This window comes from Enoplosus armatus, chromosome 14 (assembly GCF_043641665.1).
Source record: "Enoplosus armatus isolate fEnoArm2 chromosome 14, fEnoArm2.hap1, whole genome shotgun sequence".
In the NCBI taxonomy this organism is placed as follows: domain Eukaryota; kingdom Metazoa; phylum Chordata; class Actinopteri; order Centrarchiformes; family Enoplosidae; genus Enoplosus; species Enoplosus armatus.
Window position 1 is genome coordinate 7,334,570 of NC_092193.1, and position 21,242 is coordinate 7,355,811.

Consider the following 21,242-nt stretch of genomic DNA (forward strand, 5'->3'; position numbering starts at 1 on the left):
CTTTTTAACATGTATTGAGGAGTAACTTTGCTTTTAGAGTAAGTCATTATTATTGGCAGAGGTGGAATTCTGCTTGTTGCATTTTACAAAATGTTGTTTTGGATCCCACAGAACCAACTAACATCATTGTGTTAGTATGAAGTGTATCCAGGTGCATTTTCATCTTCATTCAGTAGTATTAAGTTGATCTAGCCTGCTGCTTTTCCTTAATACGTGTCTTTACTTGTCACTATCGTCAGGAGATACCATGAGTAATCCCATCGGGTAAGGAAATTAGAAAACATATGGCTGACGAATCTACATTGCATATCATGATGCTGAGTCATGTGTTCTTGCAGAGGTGATGCACAATCTGCCCAAGATGAAGCAGACCGCGAAGGAGAGTTGCTCTGCTTGAGGATTAAAGCCCAGTTGGAGGATTTGTTCTCCAACAGCCACCTGGCAGAGGACGGCTTCCTGCTGAAACATGTGCAGAAGAACAAGCAGGGCTACGTCAGTCTCAAGCTCCTCACTTGTTTGAAAAAGGTAAAGAAAAAAAAGGCAAGATTTCGTGTGCTTTCTGTGGTGTTTACATTCCACCAGTTTGAATAAAAACAATCCAGTAAAATGCAAACAAAGCTGAGGTTGCCACTATTTGTCACAGATAAAGGTCCTGACCACGAACTGGTACATGACTCTGGCAGGAGCAGCATATTCAGAACTTCTGGAGGTGAATGATGAATGCACTAAAGTGAGGCGGATAGAGCCGCTTCCCAAATGGCTACTGTGTTCCCCCACCAGCAAGTTCCTCCTCGTCTGGAACATTTCTGAGGAGAAAATCGCAGAAGACGGAGCAGCCCGAGGCCTGGAGCCCCCCTCACTCTCAGAGAGGATCCTCCAAAAGTTCAGTGCTCACGGCAGCATTGCTTCAGTCTGGATCCTGCATCCTGGCATAGAGCTTCCCAAGGAGCTGCAGTGCTATGCCAAGCGTCACAAAGAGCTTGGCCAACATTTGTGTGCAGTGGTGAAGTTTGACCGCTTGGAGGCGGTTCGTAAAGCCTACAGTGTACTGAAAGCAGGGGAGGAGAAGTCTAACGGTGAGGGCATGTGTGTGGTACCTTTGGGATTCCACTCAATGCACCATGTCACCAAGGACGAACCATCAGAGGAACCTAAGGACACACCCTCCCAGGAAAATCCACTCGAAGCCTCAGAGGATTCAGTCCAGGAGGAGCCCTCTACACTGGTTTATGACGAGACTCCAGATACGCCCCAAGAGTCCTTGGATAACTCCACGCAAAAAACCTTTGAGCATATCTCCACTAAGTGTTACGGCCAGTGCTTCACTGGTTTGAATCAGAGGTACGATAGGATGAACTGGTGGTGCTCTGGAGACTGTGATAAAGATAATTTTCAGATCCCCTGGGTGCTGAGGCGCAAATTTGCAGCCACTGCATTAAACCCCAAGGTGTCTGGGCACCTGAACGCCCCCCGCTTGCTGCAAAGAGTGCTCCGTCAGCCCTTCGGCCCTGACTACGCCAGGGGATTTCAGGACAGAGGGAAGCCGCTGCAGCAGATCAAACCCTCCCTCGGATGTAGTAACACCACCTGTGCTGAGTAACAATGGCAGAATTGTGGAGTCACAACACACTACAAAAATCTAAAAGCTGAAGAAGCTAATGAAATATTTTCTGCATTAAACAACAACTATTTAAGTTTTACCATCTATATTGGTGATATTCTCTTCTGGGTTATATGTAGTTGTAAACCACTGACAGGTGGGGGCAGCATTTAGCTGTGTTCACAACAAAACACTGGCTTCGTCCTACTTGTCAAGCTGTAGTTGCGTAGGAAGTAAATACACTGCAATGCATGTAAATAGACTACAACACATATTAGCTGGGAGTGCAAATTGTTACACAAACTGAGGTGTTTAAGTGCTGAAGTAAAAGTGTCTCAGAATCCAGACATGTCCTTTGTGAAGCACCAGCGGCCTCTGCACCCCCGGCGCCTCAGCTCCTCTGGTCACAATTGCAAATTGCAATGTATATTTGTTCTTGGGCTGGGATGGATTTACCTTGTTACCACTTTCTCCAAGAAAGAGGTGTTGTCTTTCAACATGAAATGCTCAGAAAAAGCCATCATTGTCCCACTGCATCTTTTTCCACAAATGCCCTGTTTAGATTTTGGTTCTCTAAAAAGTAGTTTTCCACTCGCTGAGATGACATTTGGCTGAAGGCTTCTTGTCCAATCATCAAACCACATCTTGTGCAAGGCGAGCGTAGTAGCAACATTTGTGCCTTATTTCCAGCCTTTCTAATGACACCTCGACTGGAATGGTGTGTTTATAGTGTTACTGATTGAGGGCTTCCTTAAAATCTTGCCCAAACCTAAACAAAATGTGTTTCTTCACTCATCCACGCCCAGTGGAAAAGATTCAATCTGATGTGTACGGGATTCTATCATATTCAAATTGGAAACATACTTTGTTATTTTTTTCTCTTGTATATGCTGCATGTCAGGCTGTCTTCATGACTAATGTAATCTTAGCTGTTGAGTGAGACGTTGCATTGTATACGGATCAAGTGTTTCACTCATATTGTCTCTGACTTGATTTAGCAATTAACAGCTGTTGGGCTTTTATTGCAGTGAAGGCTGGTCTATGAAAACTTTACACATCTGTGAACAATATGTATAGAGTAGAAATGTTCCTGCTCAATGTCAGGAAGTGTTTGTGTGCTGATAGTTCCTTTTCAAGGGTAGAATAGCACGATATCCCCTGCTAACTGGGAGTCATTATGTATTTACATAGGCTCCTCTGGCCGGTAATTGAGGTTTATGTCAAACAAGTAAGTTGCTATAATTCTCATGTTTTCTTAGTTTTTTGGGGGGAGGGGGATCTGGATGACTTTGCACCTGCTGACCATCACCAAAATATTCTCAGGATGAAGAAGAAGCACAAGTCTTCTCTTGATTTGTGGCACCGTGTTATCCTTCAGGTCGGCGCTGAAGTGAAAAGGAGAGTTTGTGTTGGCTTCATTTCAAACTTTCCATGAAATCTACGCTTTAGGTCACAGAGATAACAACCTTAGAATATCCATCAATACACATTTTTGGTATGAGACAAAGCTTGGGCAAAGATTCCTTTGGTTTTTCCCTTTTTCTCTCAGTCAACAACTGAGAGGAATTTTAAGTCCTAGAAAGTTAGCGCCTGGCCACATCTCCGCCTCACTGGTGGAACTTTGCAAAGAGTGATTTGTGTATCATTTGGCCCGAGGATATCAGAATGACTCATAGTGTTAGAATGAGATATTTGTTAGCAAATAATTTGTTTCCTGTTGTTACACTGACTTCATTACTCTAGCTCAGAGATAGCGCTGCTTTACTTCAACATCTTTGGCTGCAGACACAATTATGAAACCATCAATTCCGTTTAGATATAGATTTATTCGAATGGTTTATGCTCCTAAACAGCACCTGTAAGACTTTATGTATGTGTTATGTATCTCCCTCGTCTCTCCCTCCCTCATGCCTCGCTTCACTCGTCTCCAAACTAGTTGGCCTTTGTTTATATGTGACTGACCCCACACACCTGACGCATTTCCTCCATGGATGGGGTATTTATTTAGATTGCAGTCTGGAGTGCCTGATACCTTCCAAAAGCACAACCATCTGCTCCTCATTTGCCGCTCGAGGCTCAAGGGCTAAAATACTGGTTTGTATTGAAGGAGACGTGAACGTGAGATTCTCAACAACAACACCCCGGGTTTTATCTCCGGCCAACTGTAGATTGAATCATCATGAAATACCTCCGCTGTGATAATTCCATTTAACTGGGGTTAGTGTTGTCTTAGCACCATTTAAACCAATTGTGAACTTTCTTAATTCCCCCTAAAAGATTGAAAGATACTTGCTTCAGCAGACCCCTCCGACTGCACTGATCTGCCCAATTGAGGCAATCGCCCACTTAAGATGGCAGACTCTCTTGCGGCAGAAGGTAAATGTAAGCCCTTGCTCAGGCCAAAGCATCCTTTAGTGCTCCTGGAGCTAGAGCCGGGGAGATTATCATGTCAGGAGTAATCCGACTCGGCCCACAAGCACAACTATGGAGGAGGAGGAGCAACAGTTGAGGGGGTGAGGCAGGCAGAGGCATCAGAGAAGCTCTGTGCTCCGTTTACGGTAACCACACTCTTCCTCCTCACCCTAACCCATCTTCTCAACCCGCAACCCCCTTCCTTGGAGCTGAAGAGAAGACCTGCTGCTGGAAAAGAGGTAAGGAGATGCATTATCTTTCCAACAGCACTGTTGTATGGAGATAAAACCATCTGAAGTGGAAGGAGTTGCACAACAGATGGAATAAGAGTTAAGGCATCTGTAAGAGCTGTTCATGACACTGTACCTCTGTTTCAGGTTCAGGTCTGTGCAAAAAGGGGGACCAGAAGTTCTGTATGGAGAAGCGTGATGACAGAAGTTTTCTGAAGTGAACCAGATGCCAAGTCAGGGGCTTTTCTAAATACACAGCTCTCCTCTCTTTTGAATGGATCAACCTGAGTGCCATGAAGCGCATGCTTACATTCAGAGGAATGTTGATCTTGATCTTTGCATCATAAAAGAGTTCTATGGAAGTGCAAATATGATAAAAGAATAATACAGCCTGGACCTGAATCAAGTCAGGACGCCTCCCCTACTTGCAGGCACAGGGAGTTGTGATGATTTTCAGGGGAACAAGCCGGAGTCCTGCCCTCGCTCCTCGCCTGTGATGATGATGGACTTACCCAGCCACCACTTGCCTGTGGAGGTCAGCTGAAGACGACACCACGCAGCTAAGTCTGGATTAGCCGGCCGAACGGTAAGGACACCACATCTTCTTTTGTTAGTTTAAGCCGGCAGCTTATGGGGAAGGCGTTAGGTGCCGCTGACAGGGATGCCTCACCAAGTGCTTGAGTGGCAGAAAACACACGTTGGATTATCTGTATCAACAAGCGGCCCTTGATGGAACCGCATGTCAATAGTGCACAGCGGCCTGTCACGAAATGTTTGCAGAGCGGTGACCGTTGATTACAAGGAGCATGCCGCTACGATGGAAAAGCAATAAGAAAAATAAATTATTATTCTATTTTTTTTTGTTGTTGCAGAATTTGAACAACCTCTCACCACTAGGGCAAGTTTGTTTTGTCAGGGGGGAATATTTTCTTTTCCTGTCACTTTTCCAACATGGTGGTTTGCCTCATTATCATGCGTAATTGCTCTCTAAAACCTCTCTGGCTTGCCTTTTCCCAAAAGTTGGAGCACTACTTTTACTACTCTTACAAAATAGTGATTTCAGATAATCATTTTTCTCTCTGTTCATCATTGTAGAGATTGACATTTTTTGCAGAGCTGTGCCTTTAATAGTTTAAATAATTAAGAAGAGCTGGTTAAAACTGCTGAACTTGTCATTTAAAAATATAATGGAGGTGCTCTGAGAGAAGCATACTTGATGATACTCACCATGGGCATTTTACCGAAGTGATGATCCCTTCTCACTAAGCCCATATCATATGTAGAGATTATGCTGTATCTAGCAGAGCCCCAAGAGGCCGGATAGAGGTTAAGCCTGAAGTCAATTGAGCCGTTCAACTTTCATAACCTGCCAAAGCTGTTCATAACTGGAGGAAACTGAAGGGGAAGCTGAACTCATGCACCACTGCTCGTTGTCTTATCAGCAATTCTTTGTCAGATTCTTGCTGAAATATACAAACATACGTGCATGCAAATGATTAATACGTTAGTCATTTGAAGAGAGCCTAGGGTTATAAAGACATAAAATGCCATCATATTTCAGATGTTTGTGCTTGCTTGTGCTTGCTCGCGTGGGTCATATTTGAAAGTGGTATTCAGCGTGTGCCAGATGGCCGTCAACCCCTTTGTAACAGCAACATCAACATGTTTAACATGGGTTTAGAGGCGACGCTGCAGTGTTAGAGGATCTGGCATAGACAGATTAGCAGCCAGAATCAGCCAGAAAGCTCTTCTTTAGAAAGTAGCCGAGACAACATCCATCTTACTCCCAACTCAAGCAAAAAAATGATGAGGCAAGGTGACATTTTCCTGCCCAGCCTCATGTAACCTTTGTCTGTTAGAGAGGCTATTTAAATGTGTATGTGTGTGTGTGTGTGTGTGAACAATACCTTGACTCAACTCTTCCCATAATAGCAAAGGGAAGACAAACTGGGACGGGTGTCAAATGTGCATCTGTAAGTGTAGCTAATCTTCCCCTCACACCTCATTAACGCCACCCTAACAACAACAGGTTTTAGTTGTGAGATTTCGTGCTAGGCTGTTAGGTCACTGGATTAATCTGTACAAATCCATGGGATGTGATAGTAGCACTTCGAAAATAAAATAGAATCTTTTTAACCACTCACCTACATCCAGTCGATTAAAAGGATGCAGGAGTCATGATTATATTTCTAGAACGTGTGAAAAAAATTACCACTATTTTTCTGGCATTTCCCACAGATGTTTTCCCCTTTTTTTCTTCTCAATAAAGAACAGCAGCTTTCTCACTAACAAGGAACAGGCTTGTTTTAATTATCCTATGGTTACTGAGTGACAGGGCGCGAGCCAACAGAAGCGGTTGCCCAGCAAAATCACAGCGCAGTCTAACCTAAGCCTTTTTCAGTTGCATTAGAACCAAGGCTGGATTTAGAACAGCCAATCCTGGCTCAGAACATCCACTTTATTTTACAGCCTTTTGGCCCACCCTGGTGCCAACACAACAGATCTAACGAACTGAGCTTGTCACTTTACTTCTTTATTATTCTGACTGAAAGCAGGACAGGTTTTTAGAAGCAGCAGCAGAAGAAGAAGAAGAAGAAGAGGAGCCTGCTGGTGCTCTCTCGGTGGGCCCTGCATGCTGGCCTAACCCCTGAGTTAGAGGTGTCTGATGGATTAACACAGACGCACACACACATACACACACACATACAGCAAGGCCCAGGCTCCGCCACCAACACTGCAGCCAGGTGTTAACCCACGTGACTGCAGATAAAGCCGGCAGGCATTAGTGCTAATCCCGCCCTGATCTTTGGAATATGTCCCTATTACCTCCCCAAGCACTCTCTAGCTGTCCCCAAGCCTCCTGATGCTCACTTAAGAGGGAAAAGACAAGACAATGCCTCTCTAGGACTCCCTAAAGCATGTTGTTTCCTTGCAACAACACAGTAGGTGCCTTTCCTGCTGTTTGTTATGCTCTGTTATCTTTTCAATGCAGGTATTTATGGGGTGTGTTCAGAGCAGCGCAGAGACAGCCGGTCACATGGGTGGAGCTCAGCTGGAACACACAGCGTGGTAATAAAATTCTGTAAGCAGAGGCCTCAGGTTGTTCAGTGGCAAACACACAATAGTTAGACCTGTGGACATTTCTACATATCAAGAAGCAGCAGTATGATGTAAGCTGGATTATCTAGTGTTATGTGATGGTGCCGCTGGGAGTGTGTGCGCGCCCTGGAAGTGAAGTGGGTGTCTGGACAACAATGGAAGGTTAGACTTTGTCTCCATTTCTACACGGGCCCGTGTCATCTGATTTGGGAAAAGTGAAACCACACAAGTGCTGCGCGTGTGTGTTTATGGTATGTGTGAGTCACAGAGAGGGAGAGTGAGTGAGACAGAACAGGCTGTATTTAGGGAATGTAAAGGAACAAACTTGAGGCTACAGCATGGTGAGACATAAAAGTTGGTATCTGCCTTTTTCCAGCACAAAGAAGCTCTTCATTCATTCATTCCTCTCTGTGATCTTCTCTCGCTGTAATCATGCCACACTGGTCAAGATCCAAGCAAGCTGACAAGAAGGCACGCCCTGTCCGCCGGCTTCATTCAAAACCACAGACGCCCCTTATCCCCATTTTGACAGATCTCTAGTTCATCTTCCATAGGCTGTGGCATTCTGTTGAGCGTCTCCTTCTGGCATGGGAGGGAGGGGAGGACACGAGTGCCATGCTGCTGTAATTACATTACCGCCAGCTTAGCAGCGAGCGCCGCGGCCACTGACCCAATTATTCCTCAAAAACATCAATTTTATTGTGTCACTTGAAATAATGCGATCTTTGAGTCACAACAAGAGCCCGGTTGAGGGTCGAGGATCCAACTGTGCAATGCATGCATTGGAGAACACATAATGTCTCAGGAATGGCTTTGACAGGCTGAGGAATTGTTGGCCATGCAGTTCACTTTCATGGTTTGCCTCAAACATGTTAATGATCCTCTGAGAGTGTTTTCACTCTGTTGGTAGGTGACATATGGCTGACAGCAAACATCAGGTGTACTGTTTCTTTACATACCTCATGATCACTCCCACTCTCACTAGAAACACAAAATCCTAATGAGAACTCTCATGCGTGCAAACTTTGTCTTTTCTCCTTGTGGTAAGATGATTTTCTGCGTTTGTTTTGGGCCTCACGGGTTTGTCCGGCCTGATCTTCACACACAGGAGCGTGCATGGGCACATCAGCACCGATGCTTTGTGAGGGCCAGACATGCTTTGCCTGTGTGGGAGCTGTTTTAGTTGTCTTTGCGACTCATCTGCACTTTTATGTCTCCATTTGAGGATGGCTTTTCCTTCTGGTTGGAGAATCCTCTGGGGTTCCACTATATCCTCTGCGTTGTTGCTCTTCTCTGTTTGCTGGAAAACAGCAGCATTTGTCCTTTCAGGAAATGGACTACTCATTCATGTCTTTCCGTTGCTCTCCTAAGAAAACACCAGTGCCCCTTCCCCCTATCAATATCTGTATATTTATGTCCATGACAGTAGGGGCCAGTGGTAGATATTAAATGTCTGTGCAAATTAATCATCCATGACCATCTGAACAAGCTGCCGAATGCTCCTTGGCACTTTTATTGGCGCCAATCGACTGCAGATGGGACTAATGTGTTTCTGAGTGGAGCAATTATGACAATCAAAGTGTCTTCAGAGACATGAGATCAGTGTTTGATGACCGGGCTTTGTCCAGTGTCAGCGGTCGAGACATCGGAGGACTCATCTGTTTTTTACGAGCTAATTGTTTTATCAAGATGAGCCACGGAGCGAGCAGGCCACGGGCATTGATGTATCACGGCCGGGTGAAACAGCTACATCCAAGGCTGAGTAATTGTCCCAAACTGACCTATTAATAGCATGTGAAAACAATGAGCTCATCCTTTGCCATATATCATAACAAACTGGACCTTTTTAAATCAAAAATGTATCGTATTTAGAGCAGGAAGATTTCTGGTGTTGGGAGTTGGTGTTGAACCAACAGAAACAAAATGAGACTTTCCATCGAGGCTATCTATCTATCATGTCTGGTGATTAAATCTAACAGTGAGAACCAGTGAGAATCAGACGTATAGCCGAGCACAGAGTTACATTCTGCAGCGGCCGCAGCTCCACATTTGATTTACATGGCCTGTGTCAAATGAGATTGTTAGCTGAAATGTTTGACTTTCAAATGAATACCATTCTACCCCTTCATTGTGCAGAGGCTGCTTACCACGTCAAGACCCATATGGAATTATGAGTGATGAGTCAAGCTTTGACTGATAGTACTGGTTATACCTGTTTATACGCTGTTTATTCCACTGCAACTCATGCGTGCAGCTTCTTTGTTCTTTCCTACTGCGGTGCCCACAACACTCATACACAGTGGAGTACTGTTTGAATTTGCCTATAGCTCGTCTTTTTTGTTTCACGTACTTCACTGCCACAAAATTCCACCAGGAAGCAAAAAAGTTCCTCACTTTGTACTATTTTTCATAAACGTTTGTGTATAATGCGATCTGCAGGAGCAAGCCACATGCGGAAAGTGCAAACATCCAGAAGTTATTAATTTCAGATTTTTGTTTCTATACGAAACTAAACAAAGATATGTGACATTTTTCTTTTCCCATTGTAAACACTCCAGTAGCCTGTATATGTACACTACAGAATCCAGTCTGGCAAAACGCTTTGTGAGGCCAGTCTGGATTTGCTGTTAGTCACTGCCAGTATACCGTTTCCGGCTCTAGGGGAATGTTATGCTCACTGGTGACATGATATGAAAAATACAAAGAAGTGAGCTTGTAAAACTTCTCAAATACCTGTGGCATGACAATAAGGAAAGAGAAAACTGAAGGTATAATACCTGCAAATTGAGTTTTGTGGCTGGTGCTGCAGTGCAGCAGGGAGGGGCAGTATAAGATAAAGGGATGTACACACACGTTCACTGAGGCCTCATCATACATAGCATTGCAAATAGGTGTGGTTAAGAGATTCCTCTAAAGGAAGGAATGGATTTCCCCCCTTCAAAAGGATATTTCGGGAACATTTACATGTGTAAAAAGTGTTTTTTCATCAGAAGTGAAGAGAAGAAACTTTATTCCCATCCACATCAGGTATTTTGATATTATACACTAACTTTTAAGATGTTTCAAGGGGCAAGGGGTAGCAAAACTCCCTCAACCTGCTTTCAGATCAAAAAAGAAATTGCAGTTATGTTTTTTTCCTCTTCAGGCAGCAGCGATTAAACACACACTGCATTCTCAGGTGTCAGCAAGTGATGTCAAGCTCGCGGACCACGAACCCACTTAGAGTGAAAACGAACTGACAGCAGAATCAGACAAAAGTAAACTGGCGGTAGACTAAAAGCCCTGTTGAGAGAGGTGGATTTATGGCAGGGTCAAATAAATGTGATGCCACAGAAGCTAACAATTTTTGCATTGTTCTGTTGAGAAGATGGTTTACATGATTGAAGGTGTGAAGGTGTGTTTGAACGTGTCTGACGTTTGTCCGTTGTGCCTCTCAACAGAGTTTCAATGCTCCTCCACGTTCTAAGATGAAGTTATGGAAAGGTGCTACTTTTGCCTTCATGCTCTGTGGTGCAGCCCTGTCCATCGTCCTCGTTAAAAACATGGCCACTATCGGACAGTTCAAACCTAAGACGAAACATCCCTACACGTCTTCATCCTCATCGAGATCGTCTTCATCATCAGAATCGACATCCAAGACCTCACAGCCGTCACCATCATCAGCAGCAGAATCGACGGTGTCGTCCCGGCAGATGGGTGGTCTTCATCGGAGAACCCGCTCAGCAGACGAGATGAACTCTCTCCTCTCAGAGTGTAAGATAAACTGTTATTGTCTTCCTTCCTTGTCTGGTCTGAGATAAGGTGTCGTGTGAAACCTGACTCTGACCCTGTTGTCTCACCATAACCAGCAGTCAATTAGCACCTCATAGTTCACTGGCTCTCTATAGAACCAGCATAACCCCAGGGGAGGAGGATGTGCTCTCTTTCCTTTGGTTCCACATGTCCTCGCCGAGAGGCATTCATCAACTTAAACGGGCTTCAGAGAATTTACCCTCTCTGTGACACATGATGGTGATAAGGCTGTGTGTAGCTGTCAGTATGTCAGATAAAATAAACTTGTGCTCTTCTGTTTGCAGCATGCTATCTCTGCGAACCATCTGTCCTGTTTGCATATCTGATTATTGAGAACTTTGTTGACAAAAATGACCCAAAAATCAGATAATCCCTCTCTGCCACCTTTGTATTGATGTTGATTTATCTCCTCTCTGTCAGTTTCCATGATGTTCCAGAGCTTCACGGAGGGCGAGCTTCAGCACGTGGTCGGGACCTTGCTCGACAGGAAGAGAAGGAAGAGCCGGCGCCTGGATGAGAAGCAGGCCCGAAGGACTAAAAGAGCCCGCAGGTCCAAGCCCTGCTCCTTGAGGGTGCTGGAGTTGACTGTGAGTGAACTGGGTCTCGGCTATGACAGCGACGAGACGGTGCTGCTACGCTACTGCAGTGGCAAATGCACGGACCACCGGCAAAACTACGACATCACCATGGAGCACATGCTGCGGACGGGCTTCCGGAAGAAAGGCCGCAAGGACAAGGTTGGCAACGGGCCCTGCTGCCGGCCAACCGAATTCGAAAAGGACTTTTCCTTCCTGGACAACAAGAGCCGCTACCACACGATACAGAATGTGACGGCGAAGAACTGTGGGTGTGTATGACCCAGAGAAATGGACTTTATCACTTCTTCTTGCTGCTCTCAGCCTCTGTTGGAACAGTTGAACGTGGATGCTGTTAAAAGACAAACTGTGGAATATAAACTCAAGGAGAAAGGGAAAGGATGGGAATATGTTCATGGTTGCTCCATGGCGGCCTTTTTGTGACAGGCAGACTAGACTTTCTTGGCGTCTGTCAGTACAAATTGGAACCAAATCACATGGACAGCAAGTGCTGCGTTTGTGTTGGATTCCATGTAAAGAGACACAGAAAATGACTGTTCATACCAAAAGTTTTTATTATCTTTTCTATCTGTGTAGTAACACTGTAAACTGTGGTGTAACAACAATGTAGCAACATTATGTTTGTGATATTACATTTGAGTAGTAGTACATGAGATAGATGAGCTATGAGCCACGGTGGACTGGATTACTGCTGTTACTACACTTCATATCCATGGGCGTTAACTAGTCCGAATCTTGTATTTTACATGATAATGATGGTGACAGTGAATCACTTTTCAGGTAAAAAAAAAATCCATTTTAAAACCATAAATAACAATTAAAATACATATAATGCACCAATGTTCACTTTAAGTTCTGCCCAGGACAGTTTGGACCATTGACCTAAAATGATGTCTAGTGATCAGCTGTCTCCAGAGAGTATATTGACTTAAAGGTGTGTTGAGCTGTCGTTATCGCAGGTCACGACTTTGTGACCTGTTTCCTTGCTTGTATGCATTACTGTTACTGATTGCAGTGTTATTACACAGGTGAAAGAACACGTGTTGTTGATGAGAATTTGACGACGAAAGAAAATCCTTTTCTATAGCTCCAGGTTTGATACCCACCTTTAATTATTGTGTTTTGTACGTTGATGTTGTGTAGATTAACAATGAGGACCTGTTTCAAAACACATAAATACTCTCACTTTAGTAGTAGAACAACATGGAAATTTAACCCATCTGGTCTCCATAGAATAACTCATCACACTCAAAGAAAATCTCTTTTTAAGTCTTTTTTTTTTTTTTTATACTTTCCCCAAATAACCCAGTATTGTAATTACCCATAATCCTCGTGAATTATTTTGCCAAAATACACCAAGTCAATTCAACACGCATGATGAATTCACAAACTTAGATTCATAAACATCTCGGTGTTTCGGGTGATATCGCCTCTTTAACGTCGTCTCTGGATGTAATTTGTGAACGTTTACTCTCAGAGCTCATCTGAGGTGTGAAAGAGAAAAATGCTTTTAGTTCTCAGGCAGGGTTTTTTATCTCGCTGACAGAAAACTAACTATGAAGTCGAGTCAGGATCTGAAAAAGTGTTTGCACCCATCCATAAAACCCTGTAACTTGCTATGATCCAAAGCCCACAGTACAGCCTTTTATCGGCCCATCAAATGCCTCCTTGTTGTATTGCCTGGTAGAGTTTTAGAGGAAAATAAGCTGTTGGAATGAATTATGAAGCATCTTTTTCACCTTTGACAATCTTTATTTGGTTTGAACCCATTGCAATTGTTTGCCTGAAGTACAATAAATTATGTTTTTGTTTTTTATGTTTTCCTGAGGAGGTGCAGTGTGCGGCATGGATGCGGTGCATCTTTATTGTAGTTTATATTGTATTTATTTGGGAAGTAAATTATGGTTTCGCATATTTATTAAGATTACCACACAGAAACGGGACAGCTTATTATCATTAAGCAACTGTGCCAAAAAATGTTTTATCTAACATTATATATTGACTGCTGAATAAACATAATTTCAGAGGTATGGATGTCCATCATTTCTCCCAAGCTATCAATCTTTGGGTGTCAAATATTCTGTATTCAGATTGTATTTTAAATAAATAAATACATAAATAAAATAATAAAACTCTCATAATGCAAGGTGCTGTTAATAATGAAATAAATTGCTATAAGAAGGGGATCTCTGGGGGGAAAGTTGAAGATCAGATTACACTAAATAAACCATATGGCAGATTAAAACACAACTCCTTTGTCATGCTAATATATAAACGTTTCTCGATGACGCTGGCTCACTCTGTGAGGTTCTCTGTCTGAAATCATCTATTATACAGCAGCTCAGCAGCTCAGCAGCTTGTGTGCTGAACAGCAGTGATGACATAAGCTTATACGACGGGGCGAGACCAGACAGTTTGATCCCTCTGCCAAGCAGGGACAATCAGCAGGGATGTGACTGTGCAGCTTCTCAAATTATGGACAGAAAGGAAATGAAACAAAGTAAAGCTCTTATCCTTCTCCTCAATGTTAAGATGAAGTTATAATACTCTTTTTTTCTTCAACAAATCCTGTGAAAACACCAGAACCAACAATTAATTGATGCTATTAAGAAGAATTGCCATTTAAATCACATAAATGAGCCACATCGTGGTACTGGGTGACATGTTCCTTCATTACATTTCAAACTAGATGGGAACTGTAGTTTATTTTGAGTCGATCCCACATACACCGTGCTGCTGCCAGAAATACTCACTAGAGCCCAAATGTGTACTAATCCGCGGCTGAAAATAGTCCCAGACAAATGCACTCCTATTCACTCCTTTTTTTTGTTGCTAAAAACACACAGCTTATTGAAATTATATAGTTACATACTAAGTTACAGTTATATATGGTAACTCTTTTTTTTTTTTTAAATATTTATGTTTTCAGTAGGATCCAATGGGCTTGGCGCCACAGACACTTGAAAGAGAGTAACTGGTTTGGGATTTGTTGAGAATAAGAAAAATATTAGATTCTTTCAGTGAAAGGACTTACAGAGTGCACACTCTGTGTTTTTGGAGACATTAAAAGATGACCTTCAGGGAATGTTTCTTGTAAAAATGCATCTGTTTTGGACCAGAACATCGTGTTTCAAAAAAAGTAAACTTTTCAAAGGTAAACATAAACTGTTTTGAGTTTGAGTTTTATGGGCTTCATGAGTTATAAAACATTCTCAACCTACTAAAGTAGCATTAAATTCATTACATGTTCTACAGGAAACTCCATCTTAAGGGGTAAGTTCATCCAAATTCCAAACATTAATAATAAATTCTCACTTACCGCAGTGTATCTCACCATGCAGAAAGTTTTGATAGATAGATTTGTCCTTGTTTTCAGATATCTGCCTCTTGGATATCTCACTCCACCCCAAAATGCAGGTGAATGGAATTTGTTTGTACTCGTCACAGCACTGAATAATTACACTGGAAGGCTTCAACAGCAATTTGCCTTTCAAGGAATGGTGAACTGGTTACTCTGGATCATCAACAAAACGTGCCGTGAACTGTTTTCAGAGGGACAATTTCCTTGGTGGAAAGAAGGTCTAATGAAAACAGTCATGTCTGACAGGTGACTGACATCATTAATTGTAGCTGCATCTCTTTCACATGGGTCTGATCCAGGGACCTGGTATTGTTTATGTTGACTCGCTTACTAGAATACCTAAGTGGAACAAAGCCATCATTGATTTGGGTCTGTTGTTACTGTTACCACTGAAGTACACTCTCGGATATCACTAACTGGGAGGAGGCAGAAATGTGGTTTAATCAGAAAAGCTAACAACAACAGTTCGTGACAACTCCTTCAATACATTGAAAATCACAGTTTGATCATGTATCTGAGCAGGAATTTGGCTTCAAATTGAGGTCAGAACATTAAACACACCGAAACCTGTTCGGCTGTTTTCATGTGATGGCAGCGATATACAGTATACAGTGTGTACAGTATTGTTTTGGAAATAAACTTTTCATGTGGAGGTAATTCAAGAACAATATTTGTTTGATGTACATGGCGGCCCCTTAGATGCCGGCTCTGACTTGGAGTCAATGTGACGTACAGTATATACTGAAGATCTAGTGAACAGCAATGGTGGTACAGTGTTGTTTCCCACTTTGGATGTAAGTATATCTTAAATGTATTATGTTATCACCATATTTCATCTCCGTATCAGTTATAATAAGCAGGAAAAGCTCCTCCTGAGTCACACATGCATGAAGACTTAGTGCTTGTTATCCCCGGAGGTGACGCAGAAGTCAACTTGAGTCATCTGAGTCAAGAGTCGATCACAGGCAGGTCACACAGAGCGATGTGGCTGATGGATGGTTCGAGGTTGTTGTATTTTTTTTGTGAGTGAAAAAATAATCTTTTTCCCTTTGGGTTTTATTTGGCCAAGAGGAACACATGTTTCAGTTTGACTGTGACTTACTGTATTTACTACAGCTGTGGGGGAGAAATGACTTCAACAGTTTGTATTTTGAGCAATTTCACATTTTAAAGGCAACTACAGGAACAACAAAGACGTACATGACACGTCACCCTCAAACATTTGGATGCAATGAAATCCAATATATGAAGAAAACAGTGACAACTTTAACTCCAGTAACTAAAGAGAAAAGTTTGGAAAGCTTTTTCCAACTTGTTGTAGGCCTATTTACATATTTTCTTTTCAAGTAAGTTCCTGATATTTTTTCACACCCCAAATATGCTTAAAATGTTTACAACAGCAATGAAAGTTGAACCACTTCATCGCAGCTATAAACAGATATTTCCGTTACTTGCTGCTGCAGTAAATGGCCTTTAACCAAAAAGTCTACACACCCACAACAGAGGACTGCCGGATCTGCAGGAATGAAAAAGACTAAAGACCGTTAATGAAAGCAACACTTGTGAGAAAACCTAACTGCATAATATCACATGGCATCCATTTGATGGCAAAGTATGATTACTCTACGAAATATTCGGACCACGTTTGTACTGTGGTTTGACATTTTCAAAGAAATAATCATTACAGCCATTTGTTTTTCATTGACATACTTTTCATGGGGTGATAATGGCAGAGAGACCTTGGGCCAGCAGGAGTTAATGAACCCCAAACTGAAAGAAGTGAGACTCTTTGTCAACCAAAGACTTGAACTGAAAAGAGGAGATGCTCAGCGAGACCAAATTAAGCCCCTTCGGCCATAATCCTCTCCTTTATGTGTTTTTTTCTGCATGTTTTCTTGTATAATCTACCACTATCTTTGCACATTTTGGCTAAAATCAATGATTATTTGTGTTTGCAGATTTAAAGGAAAAACTCCTCAATATTCATGTCAACATTTGTGGCGTGTTGGAGGATAATAGTGTTAGCCTATACAAGACATCTGTTGTTGGTAACAGCACTGACAAGATCTACAATAAACATGCCAAAGTTTTACAACCCCCTCCCATGTCCAGCTGCAGCATGTTGGTGAGTTCAGACATCTTTAGAGGAAGATAGCAGGACGGAGGATGCAGCGGTGACTCTGGAGGACCCAAACAGCCTGAACAACTGCAGCGAGCAGGTGTTTCTCTTCTTCCTGAGCAACTCTGAACTCTCCAAAGATGGATTAACACAATCCATTTCTTTTTTATTATAATGAAATCATTACATTAAGACACATCTTTAATTACATTGTAAGATTTATACAGGACTGGTTTGGGGAGAAAATGTGAGGTTGTGGATACATCATTTTATAATAGAGATAGATGCACAAATCAAAGAAAATGTGCATGTTCACTCCTTGTGTTCATTCATAATTCGTGTGCATTTCACATACATAAATATTTAAAACCATTAAACCCAAATAAACACTAATAATTCAATGAATTGATATAACTTGTAACTGAAAAAGATGACAATGCATGTTAGCGTGTCTTTTCAATGGACAATTCAACTCACAATAAATGACTGTCGTCTATGACGTGTAAACAGTGTTAATACAGTCTGGAGTAGAGGTAACCAGGTCTTTTATCTGATTGGCTGGTTTGAGTTTGAGGGGCTGGTACTAGAAGTACGAAGGCTGCTTAGTTTGGCAGCGTTGTCTCTAAATAGATCTTGGATGGCACGATCTCTGCAGTTGAAAAGAATGATGGTCATTCTGTGAGCAGGCTGGCGTGAGTTTGGTTAAACAGAGGATCTTCTGTTTGCTGGTTTTGATGTCCTCCAGTCTCACTTGGCTCCTCTTGAGGTGAATGTGGTCGGAGAGATGCTGCTGATAGCTGTGTCTGTGGAGAGCTGTTTGGACATTTTGCAGATGGGTACACTGTTTAACAATTAATGTTATTGATGGTACGCAGAGATATGTCCAGCCTTTGTGGTAATGTTGACACAGTTATCTTTGCCTTAGGATACTCCTTTCTCTCTGTGTGCTACTCGCTGTCGTGCTGTTGTTAGTCATTGTTTTTTGCTATTACGTCAGTGGTTCCCATGTGGATCAGAATCACCACACCTTGAAATCTTTGAACTACTCTTTTTTTGTTGCCTTTCTTTATATTAGGGCTCCACAGTTGTTGGGCAGGGAAGTTTAAATTAAAATGCTTTTGATTTGAGTCAGATATCTAAAAGGGCTGTGCGTGCCAGGATGTTTATTTTTCATCGCTGTCGGGTGTGTAAATGTTTGTAGGGGCTTTGGGGTGGGGCGATGATTGGGAGTGGCAGGATTTGATGCAATAGGGGGATTAGAGGGAAGGGAGGGAGAAGTGGGCCAAGGTGTTGGGCTTGAAGGCCAAAGGAAATGATGATCCTACAGATCAATTCACTCGCTCCAGCATGCGGCCTCTGCTCCCTTCTCTGCCACACACACATATTCTGGTGCATATTAATTTTATAAGATGTCCTAATTAGATTATTTTTTTATTTTTTAAATTTACACCAAACTGAAGCACACATTTCTCAGTTTCTTTAAGAATTGTCTTATAAATTGGAACTATTTCTGGACAAGTGTGTTCAGATGACAAAGCCAAACCCACAATAAAGCATCAAGTGGACATTTTGGACACCTTTATGAAACAAACATTATTCAGCGTACCCACAGATTTCATCAAACTCAACTTTATACTTTTTAAACGGAAAGTAAAATTGGAAATTATATAAAGATCTACTGATCGATAGTTTTACTTTATTATTAAATACTTGTATTGGATCGGAGTGTCTCCATATTTAATGTTGTTGAACTTCTTGCACATTTTCTCAAAAGAATTTCAAACATTTCAAGAGTTTTCCAGGATTTGCCTACAACCTGTCCAGTGTTTAATCTGTCCCAGTTGTAACACATGCTCTGTCACAAACAACACTAATGAGCTAACAAATCCCTGTGAGATTAGGATTTTGTTTAATTGTAATTTGTTTCAAAACAAAATACTCAAAATGCGCTTTATTTAGTAATAGCGGCTTACGTGTACTGTGTGAATGGAATCAGAGACAGAAAGAGGTTTAAAGGACAGCAGGACTGAAGTAATGCTGAGTGAAGGGACTGATGGATGATATATTTGTCCTCTCCTCTCTTATTTGTCCTGTCTGATGGACGACCCATTAGGACACTAAAGGCTGTGATGTGGCTGAAATCCTTTTAGTTTGAATCGTGATTCTACTGTACTCATACAGGGAAACATTTACAGAACAAACAATATCACCCACAGTTTTATACGTTCATTGCAATTAACAAAATCAACATGGACCTTCTGAGGCAAGAGTTCTCTTTAACTGCCTGCATATATACAAGCCTCCATATTCCTGCTCAAAGTGTTCAAAGCACTTGGAGGGCTGGAGCCTCTGTTGAGCTCTGATTTACACCTAGAATCAATATGAAATGCATACATTAATCTTACATTAATAGGAAATATTTATTAAGTATTTAGATATTTGTTTTTTCGCATGGCAGCTCCCCCTTGTGGAATAATAGAAGAATGACAAATAAAGAAAAAAAACATTTCTAACTGGGGTTACTGTAGGCCATACACTAATGTGATGGAGGAATATGGTTGACTCTTATAAATAGGAGCTAAGTCATACTGTTGGGTGGTTCTGTGTATCACATTTTATAAGCTTATGATACAGTAAATTATCAAGATAACTTTATCTGTAAAGTAATTACAAGATAAAGCTTTCAAATAAATATGGTGGACAAAAAAGAACAATATTTGCCTTTGAAATATGGGGAAGTAAGTTGAAGTCCTCAAGTAAAGTACAAGTTCCTCCAAATTGTACATTGGTACAGTATTTCAGTAAATGCTGAAGGATTACATACCATACATTTAAGTGTGGGATTATGTTTTCTTCAAATTAGATACAGCAAAATTCACAAGATAAAGAAAAGTTAGTAAGGGCAACTGTTGTAAGGAGAGATGATAATGAGGGAGATGACCTGCCTTTGCACCTTTTACCACCTGTTACAAGGCTTCATTATCGGGAGCATAGCTGGATTAACCTGCTCGGTGACCCAGGGGCCATATGGGGAAGGGGGAATATGCACCATATCAATTCTGACACAGGGTGCTGGGTTTGGATGCACTTTTTGAATAAATGAAGGGAGTGTTCAAGTGAAAACGGGGTGTTGGATCATCCCAGTTGGTACTCTTATATCCCCAAGTAAATTAGCAGTTAATCAAATAACCACAAACGAGCTGACACACAATGAATATGGGCCCTCAGGGTCCTCAGAAAGTCTGGATCAGTTTTGCCAGTTTTGAAGGAGTACTTATAAAATCAAAGACTTTAAGAGTGTACTGCAGTTATAATTCAATCTAAAATCAATGTACAAAAGAAAGGAAAGATGAGAAGTTTCATTTCAAACTTTACATAAAGCTTCCAACAACACTATGCTATAGTATAACAGTGGAAACAGCTATAATTCAGCAGATACATAATGAAATAATTATATGAAATGCATGACAAAGCTTTGACATGAATTGTTGTCTTTTCAACAATTTTTCAGGAGAGGAAGGAAAAAAGTGTTTGTTTGTGGAGTCTGTCAGTTCAGAGTCTTTGAACACTGGGATTGTCCCCAGACTCCAGTAAAAGTGTGGAACCATATCTGATTATTGAGTAATTTATTTATATACTGAGAGTGAGGTTCGGACTCTTAACTGAAATCCACGCCTCCTCATTCATTTTTGTTAGCAATCTTTATTTATACAACATTTCCATCCTGGAGGAAGATGCTTCTTGTAAATGCCTCTTAGAGGAAGGAAGGAGTGTTAGGAATGACTTGACTCCTTGTAAGGAAATAAATGACACGAATAAAGAATCACCAGAGGCTCTTTGTGGGAGATCATCTAAATGTTACTCTGGTTCTGATGATTGTTTTTTATGTGGCTCCTGCTGTTTACCCAGGCTGCTCAGAAGGATGAACATAGTGAGACTTAGATATTTTATAGATATTTTACCTGTGATCACTGATAGAAAAACACTACTCCCTCTTCCCCGTCAGAGCATTCCATGAATTCTCATTTTAAGT

General features: G+C 41.7%; 1 protein-coding gene and 1 pseudogene across 1 annotated transcript; both read left to right on the forward strand.

The window, feature by feature from the left end:
* The first annotated feature begins 247 nt into the window (after window positions 1-247).
* Window positions 248-1,578, forward strand: LOC139297113 (la-related protein 6-like; annotated as a pseudogene).
* A 9,215-nt stretch (window positions 1,579-10,793) lies between these two features.
* Window positions 10,794-12,070, forward strand: LOC139297082 (neurturin). Its single transcript, XM_070919671.1, has 2 exons — window positions 10,794-11,094; window positions 11,554-12,070. Exons 1-2 carry the CDS (start codon window positions 10,809-10,811, stop codon window positions 11,988-11,990), a joined length of 723 nt encoding a protein of 240 aa, XP_070775772.1. The 5' UTR covers window positions 10,794-10,808; the 3' UTR covers window positions 11,991-12,070.
* The last annotated feature ends 9,172 nt before the right edge of the window (window positions 12,071-21,242 follow it).

Excerpts from the sequence above, each read along its gene's own strand:
- LOC139297082 (XM_070919671.1), top strand. The coding sequence starts at position 10,809 with ATGAAGTTATGGAAAGGTGCTACTTTTGCCTTCATGCTCTGTGGTGCA. Across the intron at positions 11,095-11,553 it reads GAACTCTCTCCTCTCAGAGT|TTTCCATGATGTTCCAGAGC; the intron begins GTAAGATAAACT and ends CCTCTCTGTCAG.